The sequence below is a fragment of the Mustela nigripes genome, chromosome 15 (genome assembly GCF_022355385.1).
Source record: "Mustela nigripes isolate SB6536 chromosome 15, MUSNIG.SB6536, whole genome shotgun sequence".
In the NCBI taxonomy this organism is placed as follows: Eukaryota; Metazoa; Chordata; class Mammalia; order Carnivora; family Mustelidae; genus Mustela; species Mustela nigripes.
Genome location: NC_081571.1, coordinates 1,397,560 through 1,412,241, shown reverse-complemented (window position 1 = coordinate 1,412,241; position 14,682 = coordinate 1,397,560). Strand labels below are relative to the sequence as shown.

The 14,682-nt window shown below is 41.7% G+C and overlaps 1 protein-coding gene across 1 annotated transcript; it reads left to right on the top strand.

Annotated features, from left to right (window-relative positions):
• The first annotated feature begins 8,655 nt into the window (after positions 1 to 8,655).
• On the top strand, positions 8,656 to 14,432 carry GJB2 (gap junction protein beta 2). The gene is made up of 2 exons (XM_059377769.1): positions 8,656 to 8,867; positions 12,303 to 14,432. The coding sequence occupies exon 2, from the start codon at positions 12,325 to 12,327 to the stop codon at positions 13,003 to 13,005; it is 681 nt and encodes a 226-aa protein (XP_059233752.1). The 5' UTR covers positions 8,656 to 8,867; positions 12,303 to 12,324; the 3' UTR covers positions 13,006 to 14,432.
• The last annotated feature ends 250 nt before the right edge of the window (positions 14,433 to 14,682 follow it).

Below are 14,682 nucleotides of genomic sequence, written 5' to 3'. Positions count from 1 at the left end.
CCAGCACCATTTATTGAAGAGGCTGTCTTTTTTCCATTGGACATTCTTTCCTGTTTTGTCGAAGATTAGTTGACCATAGAGTTGAGAGTCTATTTCTGGGCTCTCTATTCTGTTCCATTGATCTATGGGTCTGTTTTTGTGCCAGTACCATGCTGTCTTGATGATGACAGCTTTGTAATAGAGCTTGAAGTCCGGGATTGTGATATATACTCTTAAAGTAAAAATTTATCTCTTAGCACTGCTCCAGGTGCATCCTACAAATGTTGATGTTTTTCATTTTCATTCATTTTATTTGAAAGGTCTCTTATGATTCCTCCTTTTACCCATTTATGTATTGTTTAGTTTCCAAATATTTGGTATAAGTACCAAATATGTATAGGTAGGTAGGTAGCTAAGTAGGTAGATAGATATAGAGATATAGAGATGGTAGATAGGTAACTAATACTGAGAAGATCAGAAAATATACTCTGTAATTTCTATTCTTCAAAATTTATTGAGACATGTTTCATAGTTCAGTATTTTTTTCTCAGCAAACATTCATGTGCACTTTAAAAAAATGTATATTGTGCAATTGTTGGACTTGGTGTTCTATAAAGGTAAATGTGGTAAGTTGGTTGATTGTATTGTTTTGATCTTCCATATCCTTGTTGATTTTTGTATAATTAATCAATTGCTCAGTCATTCAATTAATATGGATTTGATCATTTCTCTCTTTGATGCTTTCAGTTTTGCCTTATATATTTTAGAGCTCTGTTATTTCATGCATACATTTAGGATCGATGTCATTTTTGTTTGTTATTATTATTTATTTGACAGAAAGAGACACAATGAGAGAGGGAGCACAAGCAGGGGGAGTGGGAGAAGGAGAAGCAGGCTTACTGCAGAACAGGGAGCCGAATGCGGGGCTTACTCCAGAGACCCTGGGATCATGACCTGAGCAGAAGATAGATGCTTAACAATTAAGACACCCAGGTGCCCCAGGATTGATGTCTTCTTGATGAAATGATCCCTTTGCCATTTTATTTGCCTCTTTAATTCTGGTAATCTCCTTGTTTTGAGGGGTACGCTGCATGGTATAGTCACTCTAGCTTCCCTACAATTTGGGTCTGCTTTTTATATATTTTTCCCAATGCTTTAATATTCAACCTACTTGTGAGTCTGCTTCTATTGACTGTTGTTTTTTTTTCTCCTGATTATAGATCTCATTATCCTGTTTCTTCACATGCCTTGTAATATTTCACTCAATGTTGATTTTTCATATAAAAGAATTTCCAGAGTGTTTTGTTTTTGTATTTCCAGTTGAGTGCAAGTCTTTTTCTCTGACAGATGACCAGAATGAGGATTTGATCATTCAGATCTCATCAAGAATCAAACTGATCTGGGACTGAGCTGTAGTGTTAATTACATTGAGTGTACCTCTAATATCTGATGGAAACAAGGACATTTCACTTTGCCATTCAGTCCAACCTCAGTTTCCTACACATCCGCTGTGGAGTGCTAGTCTCTTCTATTTTGTCATTGTTTGAACTAGGAGGAGGTTGAGACACAGGTGTGATATAGCCTTGGCTCATTTTGAAATTCAAACACTGAAATTGTGTAATTCTCTGTTTTTCAGCCTTGCCTACACTGACATTTTACTGTAACACTGGTGTAGGGGGTGGGGATGGGGGAAGTTGATTGTTAAGCCAAGTCATTTATGTTTGCATTTGAGGCACTTCTAAATTCCAGTCTATCTGAAAACCCATACTGTTATTAGTGTCTTGATTGTTTTACCTCAAGTCTATAAAGTCTTTTCTTCTATGAGAGACCTGCTTCACCATAAACCAAGAGCTTTCCTCCAGATGTGAAAGCAGCTGCAGCTCTCTGCTCACCATCACTTCCTATAAGTCAGTTCAATAACATTTAATCTGCCCAACTGTTCTTCCACAATTGCCAAAGACTTTCATTTTAGCAGGTTTTTTGTTATTTTTACCATAGGATTAATGGTATTATGTATGCTATATTTTAATTAGAAACAGAAGCCATAATGCTGTTTGTAATAGCAAAAGATTGGAAACAATTCAAATGGCTATTATTAAATGATTTTTTATTAAATTATTATGTAATCATATAAGGAACAGTATGAAGCTATGTGAAAGCATGAGGAAACTCTTTATTTGTACAATAATATTCCCATGGTATATTAAGTGAAAAAATCAAAGTGTAAAATAGGGTATACAATGCTCTACCTTTTATATAAAAGAGGGAAGAAAAGCCATCTATATTCATATAGATTTAAGTTACATATACATTCATTTCATCTTCATATATATAAATTCTGAAAAGACACAAAAGAAATGAGTAAAAATGTTTACCTCATTGTATTTTGAATGTCTTGATTCTTAAGACATCTTTTCACATCTGTAGAATGAGATTAAAAATACTCTCCTCAAAGAGTTATGCAATAAAATAAACATAAAACATTTTGCTTACTTCAGAATATCAAGTTGTGGATAAATGATTAACACAATGACCTTTGTATTGGCTTATTCCCAGAGAGTCTTTCATTTATGTTTATGTGTTTTTGTATGTCAATTACACACTCTAAAATAGTCATTCAAATATGTTACATTTGGGGCGCCTGGGTGGCTCAGTGGGTTAAAGCCTCTGCCTTCGGCTCGGGTCATGATTCCAGGATCCTGGGATCAAGGCCCATGTCGGGCTCTCTGCTCAGCAGGGAGCCTGCTTCCTCCTTTTTCTCTGCGTGCCTCTCTGCCTACTTGTGATCTCTGTCTGTCAAATAAATAAATAAAAATCTTAAAAAAAAAATTTTACATTTGCAACGGCCTATTTTTTTCCTTTGGTGGATCATAAGCAGCAACTGTCTTTCCAAGGCCTATCCACCTAATAACCTAGTATGCAATATCATATAGCCTAGAAGAAAAAAATGAATGTTTCCCATCACATGGTGATTGAGATGATGATATCAAGAATCTCCAAATCGACCAATACCATCTCTGCTAATGATACAGAGTATACACAGGAGCCTACATATCGCTAAAGAGAGGAGCCTAGTACTCTAAATTCTTCACCATCACTGATTTATTTCAAAGACAGTAAAGAAATCATAAAAGACATAATGTTTATTGCCTCCTCTTTCCCAGAGCACAATAGTTTAATAGTACTTTTTCTCCATCTGGTTCTTTAAATACATAATACATTAAAAAGACTAATCCCATGGGGCACCTGGGTGGCTCAGTCGGTTAAGCATCGGACTCTTGGTTTCAGCTCAGGTCATGATCTTAGGGTCGTGAGATGAGGCTCCCCACTAAACAGGGAACCTGGTTCCCTTCTCTCTCTTTCTCTCTAAAATAAACAAATCTTTTTTTAAGACTGATCCATGACTTTTGAGCATACTAGACATTAAAACACACACACACACACACACACACACACACATATACACACTCAGATTAGAGAGAGTCCTTAACACAGCATACTCAGATAGGGAGGAGAGCACTAGAAAAACAGGTCTAATGGAAGGAGGTCATTTACCAGCTTGAACTAAAGTTCTCAAGCAACCCAACCACCAGTAATTCTCAGCTTGGAGTTTCTGAGACCACTGGGCTATGAGCTCAAATAAGGCAACACAGAGCTAGGAGGCTGCTAGGAGGCTTAGATATCGCTCCTCTCGGTACCAACACCACTTCACCTAGGCCACAGTGATTTCTTTGTTGCCTGGAGAGGGAATAGAACAGCAAATGTCCAACTGGTGACAGGGATCTACAACAAGAAGTACATCTTACATTGAGTCCAGTACACACATGACTATGTGAGTATCAAAACACAGGAAATATTTTGTGAAACATTGCATAGAATGTTACTTAACCCTTACTAAGAGCAATTCATTCTGATATTTTCTATTCTGTTCTATTTCATTTCTTTCCCAGGACAAATAACACTAAACTAGAAAAAAAGATTATCCATTTTTCTCCCACTATCTTCCAAGTATTTGCATTTAAAAAAAAAACTTCCCTGCAAGTCTTCCCAGTGCCATCTACTGTGCCCTCTGGGTATTGCAAATGCCTTTTCTTTTTCCTGACACAGAATTTTTTTTAAGTGTGAGATTAAATCAGAGAACTCTCCATACCAATATGTTCTTCTTTGCCCAAAGTAGAAATGGCTCTGAAACAGTTTAAGAAGTTTAGGTTAATAGCTAACATGCAAATCCAGCTTTGAATTCTAAGACACAAAGACATCATCTCCCAATTCCAGAAGATGGCTTTCCAAGTCAGAGAATATCCATATGATGGGACCTCAGGAGCAAAACTGACCATGCAATCAGTGGCTTTGAGAGTGACAAACTTAAATTCAGGACATTCTACACTAGCATTTCACAGAAAGTTGCTGTGGCCTATCAAATACAATATAAGCAGGGAATCTCTCTATAGTCCCTTGTCAAACTTATGTCTGTATTTTTTTTTTACTAAAGCAACTCATGAGTGTTTACTGTACCCTAAATGTTCCAAAAGCTCTTTAAAATTATATATAACACAATGTTGTTGTACTGCAAACTAAAATGTAGAAATCTCTTCTATTTCTTTGGAATGATGCAGAATTTTCATTTTGACAAGTCACCATAATTTATGGAGTATAATTTTTATATTCACTATATGTAAATTTTCTCTACCACTTTGCTTAGGGAGTTATAGCTTTCAATTCATTTCTGACCAACATGTGCTTTTGATACGAATACCTTTGGAAGTGTCTTTGTGATTGCTCCACTGTCTGCTTAAATAATCATTAAAAAGCTACACTGATATTTTTGCAAATAAGAGTATATGCTCATCCAGTAAAACCACTGCCTTGCCACTGAGACACATCCAACAACATGAATTTTCTCCCAAATATTTTATGTGTGAATATAAGAACAGAATGAGGAAAATGGAAGGGTTTATAACAGTTTTAGTCACAACTCAAAAGCTGGAATTTTTATGAGATACCTTTAATTTAAAAGTGAAGAGAAAAACAATTAAATTATTGAAGTCTGAGATCTTTCCTCTTTTTTTAACTCTTTGGATGTAAACAACTGATTTTTTTTCCCTAAGTGATTTGATATTACCTATTTTCAGAATACATAATGAGGGCATGGGTCAATGATGCAAAGAGAAATCATAATGAAGCAGTATTCTCCTATAATAATTATTCACAAAAAATCAAAAGGCTCACACTGGGACCACTCCTTCTTTTAAATTATATTATCATATGTGAGTTGTTATTACCCAGATATGCCAAGGGTTCATTATATCTTCAGTTTCCAACTGCAATTTTGAGGAAGGCTGAACTTTCTGGATTTTTTGTCAATTATTAATATGATTAATATTTCAACAGCAAAGTCCAGAAAGTAAGTTTAGACCAGTAGCTAATGTTTCTAATAACTAACAGTTAAGAGACATTCAATGATTCTAACTTGCTCTAAAACTGTCAAGGGTTAGGACAGGGGCTCCATTCTTTCACAAGACTCTTCTTGTCCTGAAATATTTTCTGCTCTATCTTACATATGATTTGTGAGTCAGAAATTTTACTGAGACATTTCTATGTAGATTCAGATCATCATTCCCAGAGGGAATCCAAGGGGCAGCTGGCAAGTAATCATCCATTAAAATAAGTAAAGAAATGACATTTTTCTCACACTGATTTCTTACAGAGGAGCAACTTTTTTCTTTCTGGTTTATGTAAAACAGATGTCAAATTAAAATGCCAAATAGCTTTAAATATTAGCATTTTACCTTATAACCTGACAACTGCATCACTTTAAATACCTGCCAAAAAAGCTCAACTCAGTTATAAACACCTGGGATTTGCCTCCTTGCTCCTAAGCATGTTCATAAAAATATTCGTCATATGTATCTTTGACACTCCAAAGTGACAAGGTGTGACTATCACAGCTCTTCATCAGTTAACTACCAATAGCTACTCGATAAGTGCCTGCTTCTTCCTGGGACTTGCTTCATTTGAGTTCAATTATTCCTGGGAATTGTTTCATTCAAGACCAATTTTTCCTGGGAATTGCATCATTCAAGACCAATTCAGGAGACACCAGTGTTTTTTCCATAAGGCCAAGTAAAAAAATATTCCCTATATTGTTCAGTGCCTATAAATTAATAAGACAAAGGTAGGCCAATCAAGCAGCAGACTCACCCTGATCCTCTTCCATGTGCTGTGGTGCTGGGAAGAGGGCAGAGCTTTCTCTAAGGACTGGTATGTTCAAAGATGAAGATATGTGAAAACAGGGCAACCCTTTAACAAAATGATGCTTTTTACCAAAAAGAAAAAAGTCAGCAAGAGATTGTGCTATTCACAAAACGATTATAGGATTTACAAAAATACTAATTTGTGCTTTGATTTGCTAATTGTATATATATATATCTAAGCTCATGTGGAAATGAATTCAAATACCCAAACTTGAGATTCTTTTTCCATCTTATGTCTTCTTCTTTTCCTCCTGAACTCTGGAGGACACAAAAACATATATTTAAGATTTTGTGTCTTAGAGGAACCCAAGTCTGATAAGGAAGAAAACACCAACACACAGAAAAACAACACAAATCACACAAAACAGAACAAATTCAGGTTACAACTTAAGAGCTGTAGTAAGTCTAGCTATATAGCCCCAGATAGCAGTGGCTCTGATATACAATTAGCCACACACTAATTATGCAAATAGGGAGAATAAGTCTGGGAAAACACGGAAAAGGAAGTTGAACAACAACCTGTAATCAGGAGACTGACACTAAAACCTAAGGTGAAATTTTTCAATGTGAGAAAGTGAGTCAACTTTCAATCTCCAAACTGTCTTTACCAGCAAGCTTACGGTGGTCCTAGACCCTTCCTTCATTCCAGCCCAGAGTTCCAGACGGCACTGCCCCTGCTGCCCTGGGGAAAAAAAATGAAGGGAGGGCCTACCCGCCAGCTCCCCACAGTCCCAAGACACCTCCTATCTCAACTCTGAAGTGTGCTCAAACCCAGGAGGTTTCTCTACTCCACCCATCTTTGCCTTGTAATTTCTAAAAAGCCGATTCAGCACATCTCTCAGATGGACCATGTAAGGACTTTTGTCAGCTCTTGGGGCTTTGTCTTTTCATGAACAGACACTCCCTCATAGACTAAGACTTAAGCGCTGGAAGGTGGGGTAGTAACTGTGGGAAAAAATTCATGTTAACCCATACAAGAATGGCCTAAACTGGCCCATAGCAATGGCACGCCAATTTTATAAGGAAAAGTCAATGCTTTCACGCTAATGGTGGCAATCATGGGAAATCCATTTCTGAGGCTAGATCTTCTCTGTCAGGATGAATCATCATCTTTGCTTCACACAAAATTCACCTAAGGAAAGATGAGCATGAGAGCAAGCATGCCTGCACTTCCACACTGGCTGCTCTTTGCAGGAATCATGAACCAAGTTACCTGAGCAGGTAACAGCCACTGAGGCTTGACACTCCTTTCCCAACGTGGACGGGCCTGCTATGGCAATTTTAATTCTCCATCTACTGCATCTCCAGATATCAAAATACCCAAAGGAACATGGACAGTGAGACCTCATAAGCCGAGATCAAGCTTCCAAAAGAACTGAACAGCCCGGGATCTTATCCAAAAAGCCTATTCGTGGTCCCCTTTCACGGTGTGTGTGCGCGGGGTGGGGGGGGGGGGCTGGAGACTTAATTCATACTTTCTTTCTGAATAATCTGGGTCTCTCCCACCCCAAATTGAGTAACCGCCTTGTGATATCCCACCTGTGGAAGGGAGGAAGAAGCGGACAGAGCCCAGGTGCCGCACCCTTTGCCACGGTGCAGATGGCTGGACACCCACATCCAGGGCCCTCGGAAAAGCCTCATGCCAGCCTTGGCAAGAGCAAAATTTGTCTCCCCCACCACCTCCAACCACAGCCCTTGTTTGAAAATGGTCGATTCAGAAAGGGAATTTAAGGTGGCGTTGGCTGAGTTTGCCTTTGCGGGAAGAAAGAAGCAGGAACTTGACCAGTCTCGATGGCCCCACCTGCTCGCCCTCTCTGAACTCAAATTCCAAGGAGGAAACAGACCCTGCGCCACCCTGGCGCACCGGAGAGCCTCACAAGGAACTGGAGCCTCCACGGCCTGAAGTAAAATCTTCAAATCGTTGGGAACGTCTGTTTTTTCTAATAATTAAAGTGTGTATGTATATATATATATATACATACACACACACACACACACACACATACACACAATAGTACTGTCAAACTAGTCCAAGTAGAAATAACAATAACGGCAACAACTATCCTTTAACCCCAGCCATCCCCAGAACTCAGGGAGCCGAGGCCTGGGGTTTGCATCCTGTTCAGGTCACTAGGCTCAGCTTCCCCCAGCTCTGACCCCGCGCGGAAGGGCTAGGGTGGCGACGGGGCCCGTGGCGCTTGGGAACCCAGGGGATTCCAGGCGAGCCGGTGTGCGTGGGGCACTGCGGAGCCCAGGATCTCCAGTACCTGGGGGGACGGGGGCAGGGCGATCGAGGGAACCGGGTCCCAGGGAAGTTCTGGCTACCGGGGAGGCCCGGCCCGCCCCGCCCGCAGCACTGGGGCGGCCGGACAGCGAGGAGCCGCCCCCTCCGTAACTTTCTAAATAGCTTCAGGGAAGAGGCGGAGTGTGGCGCGCAGTTAAAAGGCGTCGCAGGGCCGGCAGGTGTGGAAGACCTGACGCGCCCGGCGCGCTCCGCTCTCCCGGACTCTCAGCCAGTCGGCGGCGCCGCGGCGCACAGCGAGCGCCTAGGCAGCCCCCGCCAGCGCCAGCCCAGACTCCGCGGGAGCGCACAGTCGCCACCCGCGACTTCGCGGAGCGCTCCCTCCCGCACAGGTGAGGCCGCAACGCCGGCGCCCAACCCTCAGCGCCCCGAACGGCCTGGGCTGGGGACCCCGCTTCGGGAGGGACCCCGGGACGGCCTGGCGTAGTGGACCCGGCGCCGGGAGGGACCCCGGGACGGCCATCTGGGGGACCTGGACGCGGCGGGGAAACCCGGATCCCCCCAGCTGGACCCGGCGTGCACTGAGGCCCCTGCATCGTCCTTGTCCCGGACGGTCGCGACAGCGGACCCGGGGCGGAGGGCAGGGCGCGAGTGCGAACATCGGGAAAGGAAGTTCCTTCAGCCGAGCTCTCAAATTTGAATCGGGCTGTTCAGGCCGGATTTGCAGCGGCGCGCCGGGGAAGGGGACGTGGTAACAGAACCCCAGAGGCAGTGATCGGGTTCGGCGCGCGAGCGGGGGGAGGGGAGGCCAGCCAGTCGTAGACAGTTTGACCTCCGCGTAATTGATTGTCGATACTATTCCTCCGAGGAAATTCTCGCACCGCCGCCGGGTTGCTCCAACTGCAGCTACTAGAAGTTTTTAATTGGCTGAAGGCTTAGTTCATGAAGAAAAATCAATTTCATTTGTTAAGCAGGAAGCCTTCACAGGAGGAAACTGACCTTTACCTCCTCACACTGCCTTTGCAAAGAAAATCACTCAGGTCGAGGTCCGGCAGAGATTACCTAGAACTCCCTGCCCCTGTGAGCCCAGAGACCCAGACCGCAGCCTAATCTGAGTTCGGTTGCTTCTCTTTCTCCTAAACAATCAAGAACGTTTATCTCCAGATGGCTTTTCCAGCTGGAAGGAAAGCTTTAGGACAGTTGTTTACAAATGAGGTAGTGTGCAGCTGAGAAACGCACTCTTCAGGATGGCTGCTTTGACCTTTCAGTGTTCCCTCAGTGAAGGGGGGAAATAAGCCTAAATGGTGTGTGTCTTTCAGTTTCTGACAGCCGGACCCGTATGACCGTGACCATTTACTTGTGACTCTGTCTTGAAATGTTTGGTGATAGCCATGTCCCCATTAGCCCTTTGAGTCTCTTTCAAAACTAGCATGCTCAGTCAGGCGCAATTACAGACACCTGTGAGGGGGTGGGGCGCTCTGTGGGGAGGTCAACCATCCAGAAAGTAAGGATTGAAAAGTTAAGGGGTAAAGAATTCCTTTTGCCTTTTCTGCAACCCGGTGATTCACCCAGTGCCTTCCCTGAAGAACAGAACCAGCTCCTCAACTCCCTGCTGGCAGAACTCCAAACAATTACAGGGTGGTGTGGGCCAGATAGGAGCCTGCGCATGACCCATCTGCCAGGTCAAGAAACGCAAGAGAGCGGCTCCCTGGGTGATTTGAATATTGAGAACAATTCCATCTTGAGCTCTAACCTCTACCTCATTCGGGAAACAAATTTTAATTTGCTCCTCTTCCTAAAAGGACCTTTAAAACAGGTAGTTGCAACTCAACCAAGAACTTTAAAAAACAATAATAATACAGGGTGTGCTTCTAACTGAATTTTTCTCAGCTGTTGATGATTGGACTGGTTTACAGAAGAATGTGTGATCTTTGGTACTCTGGAAGAGGCAAAGGCATAAGCCTCACCCGTAGGTTTTTAGCCAGATGTATTAACTTAAACCATGGACAGTTTAGTTCAGTGAATGTTCTGCTTTCCAGTTGGCAAGTGCCAGAGGGGAACTAGACTGTCTAAATTTCATAAAATTGTTTGACTAAAAGGTGAATTTTTGTTCACCTAAGGATCTCCCAGACAGTATGTGTCTGAAGAGTCAGGGCTGAACTGGGGACTAAACCCTGGTTTCTTCCAGTTGATGTGTCTGTTGTGGAGCTGAGTAGGGCTAATGTTTCTCGAACACATTTCAGTCGTACATAGTTCTCCTGGCTGTGACTCTTCTCCACCTCTCTCCTGCCTCCTCTGGGCAAGGTCACTTTGGACGGCTTCAGCCAGACCTTGATACCCCACTAGGAAACAGGACCTAACTTGCTCAAAATGAGGAGAGCATTTAACATAAGAGAAGAAGGAGGATTTACTATCAGCTTAGAAGGTGTGGAAAACAGATCACTCACCAGAATTGTAGAGCGGTGGAATCCTGTTTACAAAAGGGGTTGATTGGGACAGACAAGGTGTAACTATGAATAAACGAAGACACCTCCTATTCTGGGCTGAAGAGAAAGCCTCTGTCTCATGAAACATTGATCCACAGGCTTCTCCAAATCCCTTTTCAATGAGTAATACATTACCCCCCCCACCCCCCGCTGGCTTTGGTTCTACACTTCAATACAGTGACTCACCCTGTAGGGCCAGTGATGGGGGGGGAATCACTGAGTTAAATATTCTGTCACTTTTCTTAATGTGCCTCTTTAGAAACACTTCTAAATTAAAACCAAAACCCACAAAAAATATATATATACGATTACAACAATTACCAAACAGATATCCCTCAGTACTGACCAAGCAATCAGTCCCAGCACAGCAGTGAGGACCACCAATCCATAAAAATGTTTGCCAAAATCCATGCAGAGTAACTTTGCTCCATAGATAGACTGATTCTAACCTGTTCCTTTCTATGTAGAAAAAGGAAGTGAAGCCTTTTGTGAAATTTTAACTTGGGAGTGCCTTAAATATAAACTTTACCATTGGTACCAATCCTTTCACTACTGCACCCCAAGTCCATGAAAGTGAACTGAAATATTTTTAAGAAAAGTAGCACAAGGGCTCCTGGGTGGCTCAGTGGGTTAATCATCTGCCTTCGGCTCAGATCATGATCCCAGGGTCCTGGGATGGAGCTCCCTATCGAGCTCCCTGGAGAGCCTGCTTCCTTTTCTCCCTCTGCCTATTTGTGCTCTCTCTGTCAGATAAATAAATAAAATCTAAAACGAACAAAGAGAGAGAGGAAAGAAGAGAGAGTGGGAGGGAGGGAGAGAGGAAAGAACTCTGCAGGAAGACGTCCCACTGGCCTTTAAGGAAAGGCTGGCCTCAGCTAGTATCAGTCCCCATGGTACCATCCAAAACTTGGGACTAGCAGGCAGATGGAACAGCTAAGTGCTGATGGAGTGCTGAGTAACTCAAGCAGAGTCTGCAGAGAGTTGGGTCAGCACTAATTAGTACCTTTAAGTTAGTGAATACTTTTGCTTGTGGTGCTTGCTCCTCCCCCAACCCCCAAATCTTTATTATGTGCTAAACATCTGGTGAATTATTCAGGTGAATAAGCTACTCTTTATTAGAGAACGCATACAAACATGTTTCAGGTGATTTGAGAACTACACATCTAATCCTACAGCAAACTAGGTTGGTTTTGTTTTGACCTTTTTTGGTGAGGTTGTGTAAGAGTTGGTGTTTGCTCAAGAAGAGATTTAAGACTGGTGCCTTACCTGGGACCCAGAGAAGTCTCCCAAATTCTGTCCTGACTAGTCACTCCTATATTGTGTTCACTTTGTCTTTTCCAGTGCAGACCACCCGGAGGAGAAGATGGATTGGAGCACACTACAGACTATTCTGGGGGGTGTCAATAAACACTCCACCAGTATTGGGAAGATCTGGCTCACAGTCCTCTTCATTTTTCGCATTATGATCTTGGTAGTAGCCGCAAAGGAAGTGTGGGGAGATGAGCAAGCCGATTTTATCTGCAACACTCTCCAACCTGGGTGCAAAAATGTGTGCTATGATCACTATTTCCCCATCTCTCACATCCGACTCTGGGCCCTTCAGCTGATCTTCGTGTCCACACCAGCTCTCTTGGTGGCCATGCACGTTGCCTACCGGAGACATGAGAAGAAAAGGAAGTTCATTAAGGGAGAGATAAAGAGTGAATTTAAAGACCTTGAAGAGATCAAAACCCAGAAGGTCCGCATCGAAGGGTCACTGTGGTGGACCTACACTAGCAGCATCTTCTTCCGGGTCATCTTTGAAGCAGTCTTCATGTATGTCTTCTATATTATGTATGACGGGTTCTCCATGCAGCGTTTGGTGAAATGCAACGCATGGCCTTGTCCCAATACAGTGGACTGCTTTGTTTCCAGGCCCACAGAAAAGACTGTCTTCACGGTTTTTATGATTGCAGTGTCTGGAATTTGCATACTGTTAAATGTCACTGAATTGTGTTATTTGCTAATTAGATATTGTTCCGGAAAGTCAAAAAAACCAGTTTAACACATTACCCAGCCAGTGGATAAAAGATAGGGAGAAAAGGATGAGGCACAGGTGCTTTGCTGTCCAGGCATGGTCACCAGCATTTCCCAAGATCAAGATTCTTATCTTAAACGCAACCATTTGAAACTGCTCTAGATCTCAGTGAAACTCCAGATGCCTCCAGCAGAGCTTTACTCTCCTGAAGCTTGAAAACAAAGGCATAATTCTATGCCTATACTGATTTGTACTACAATTAATTCTAGTAAAACCCCATGCTGGAAGGGGTTGTGGGTGTAGGTACTTTCAAATTTTAAATAAAGGACATCAGCATTTGTTTCTCTTTCTTTGAGGAAAGGAGAGAAACTCTGAGTTCTAAAGAGGAGGCTGAGAAGTTTGGGTTTCTTCCCTTAGGGCTCCCTTTGCCACATTCCCTGAATTAAAGGTGAACATAGAGATCCTTGATTCTTTTATTCGCTTGGAAAGTTTTAGTCTCTAACAATGGGCAGGGTTATCTAATGCTTCAAACTCTGTCATGCTTTTTTTTTTTTTTTAAGTGAAAACTTTAAAATGGGTATGTTCTTTTGATCTGTCATTAGATGTTCCTCATATTTCAAAGGCTCAGATTATGATATGTGTGCAACTAGACACTATCACTGAATTTAAAATATGGCCTTTCGGTTTTGAAAAATTTGCAGTGCCTGAGAAGTTGTTTGCTCTTTTAATTGTGATATGTAGCACATGGAAGCATTTCAGCCTCTCACACGTGAAACCACCTAGAAGTACTTAGTGATGGCTTATAACAGCAAAAGGCCTCATTTCCAAAATTGAGGTGTAATTCTGCATGAGAAATGTGGACTGGAAGGACCACCAACCACCCTCAACTACAGTCTGGCACGAGACACCTTCTTTCCTTTACAGTGTTTGCCTTTTCCATTACTGTGGTAAATGGTAGGAACACTGATTTAAAGAGGTTGCTTGGGAATATTTTATTGCCACTGTACAATTTAATGGTGCAGAGCAAAATGGAGCTCCAGAGGAGTAGTTACTATATTTTAAAGAACAGATGAAAAGACTAGACTCTAAATTCTGATGACTAAAAATGAGTTTCGTCTACTTCAAAAGTTTGCTTCCCATTTCAGCATCCAGCTTTCTTAAGTGAAAATAGAACTGATAGACCTTTGTTTTTAAATAGAAACTAGAGTTTAGAAAAATATTTAGCAGTTCTATAGGACAAATTGAACCCTAAAATTATCATTGTGCTTGACATGGTTTCCAAAAAATGGTACTTGACATATTTTAATGAGGGTAAACATTTTTCTGTTGCCAAGAATAGCATAGTAAAAACATTTTGTAATAATAAATAGCTTTAATTACATGCTTGTAACTAAAATAATTTTGTAATATCTCAAATGTCACTTAAAATATTAAAATATAATTAATTCATAATAGCTATTTAAAATCAATTATAGTTTTTAATAGAAGAGCAAATTTTAGTGTTATCTATAGCCTGTTTTGTATGTTAATATTTTCTATTTTGTAACCCCAAATGGTTAAGTTACCAGGGTATCTGTCTACCGTTCTGGGATTCTTCTACCCACTTACAGAAAAGTCTCTGTTATAGAAAGCTTGACAGGGGAGGGAGAAGGAGAGATTATTTTTGCCCAACCACATGCTGCCCTCAAACAGGTTTCTGACAAA

Coding starts and splice junctions, on each gene's coding strand:
- GJB2 (XM_059377769.1), top strand. CDS start 12,325: ATGGATTGGAGCACACTACAGACTATTCTGGGGGGTGTCAATAAACAC.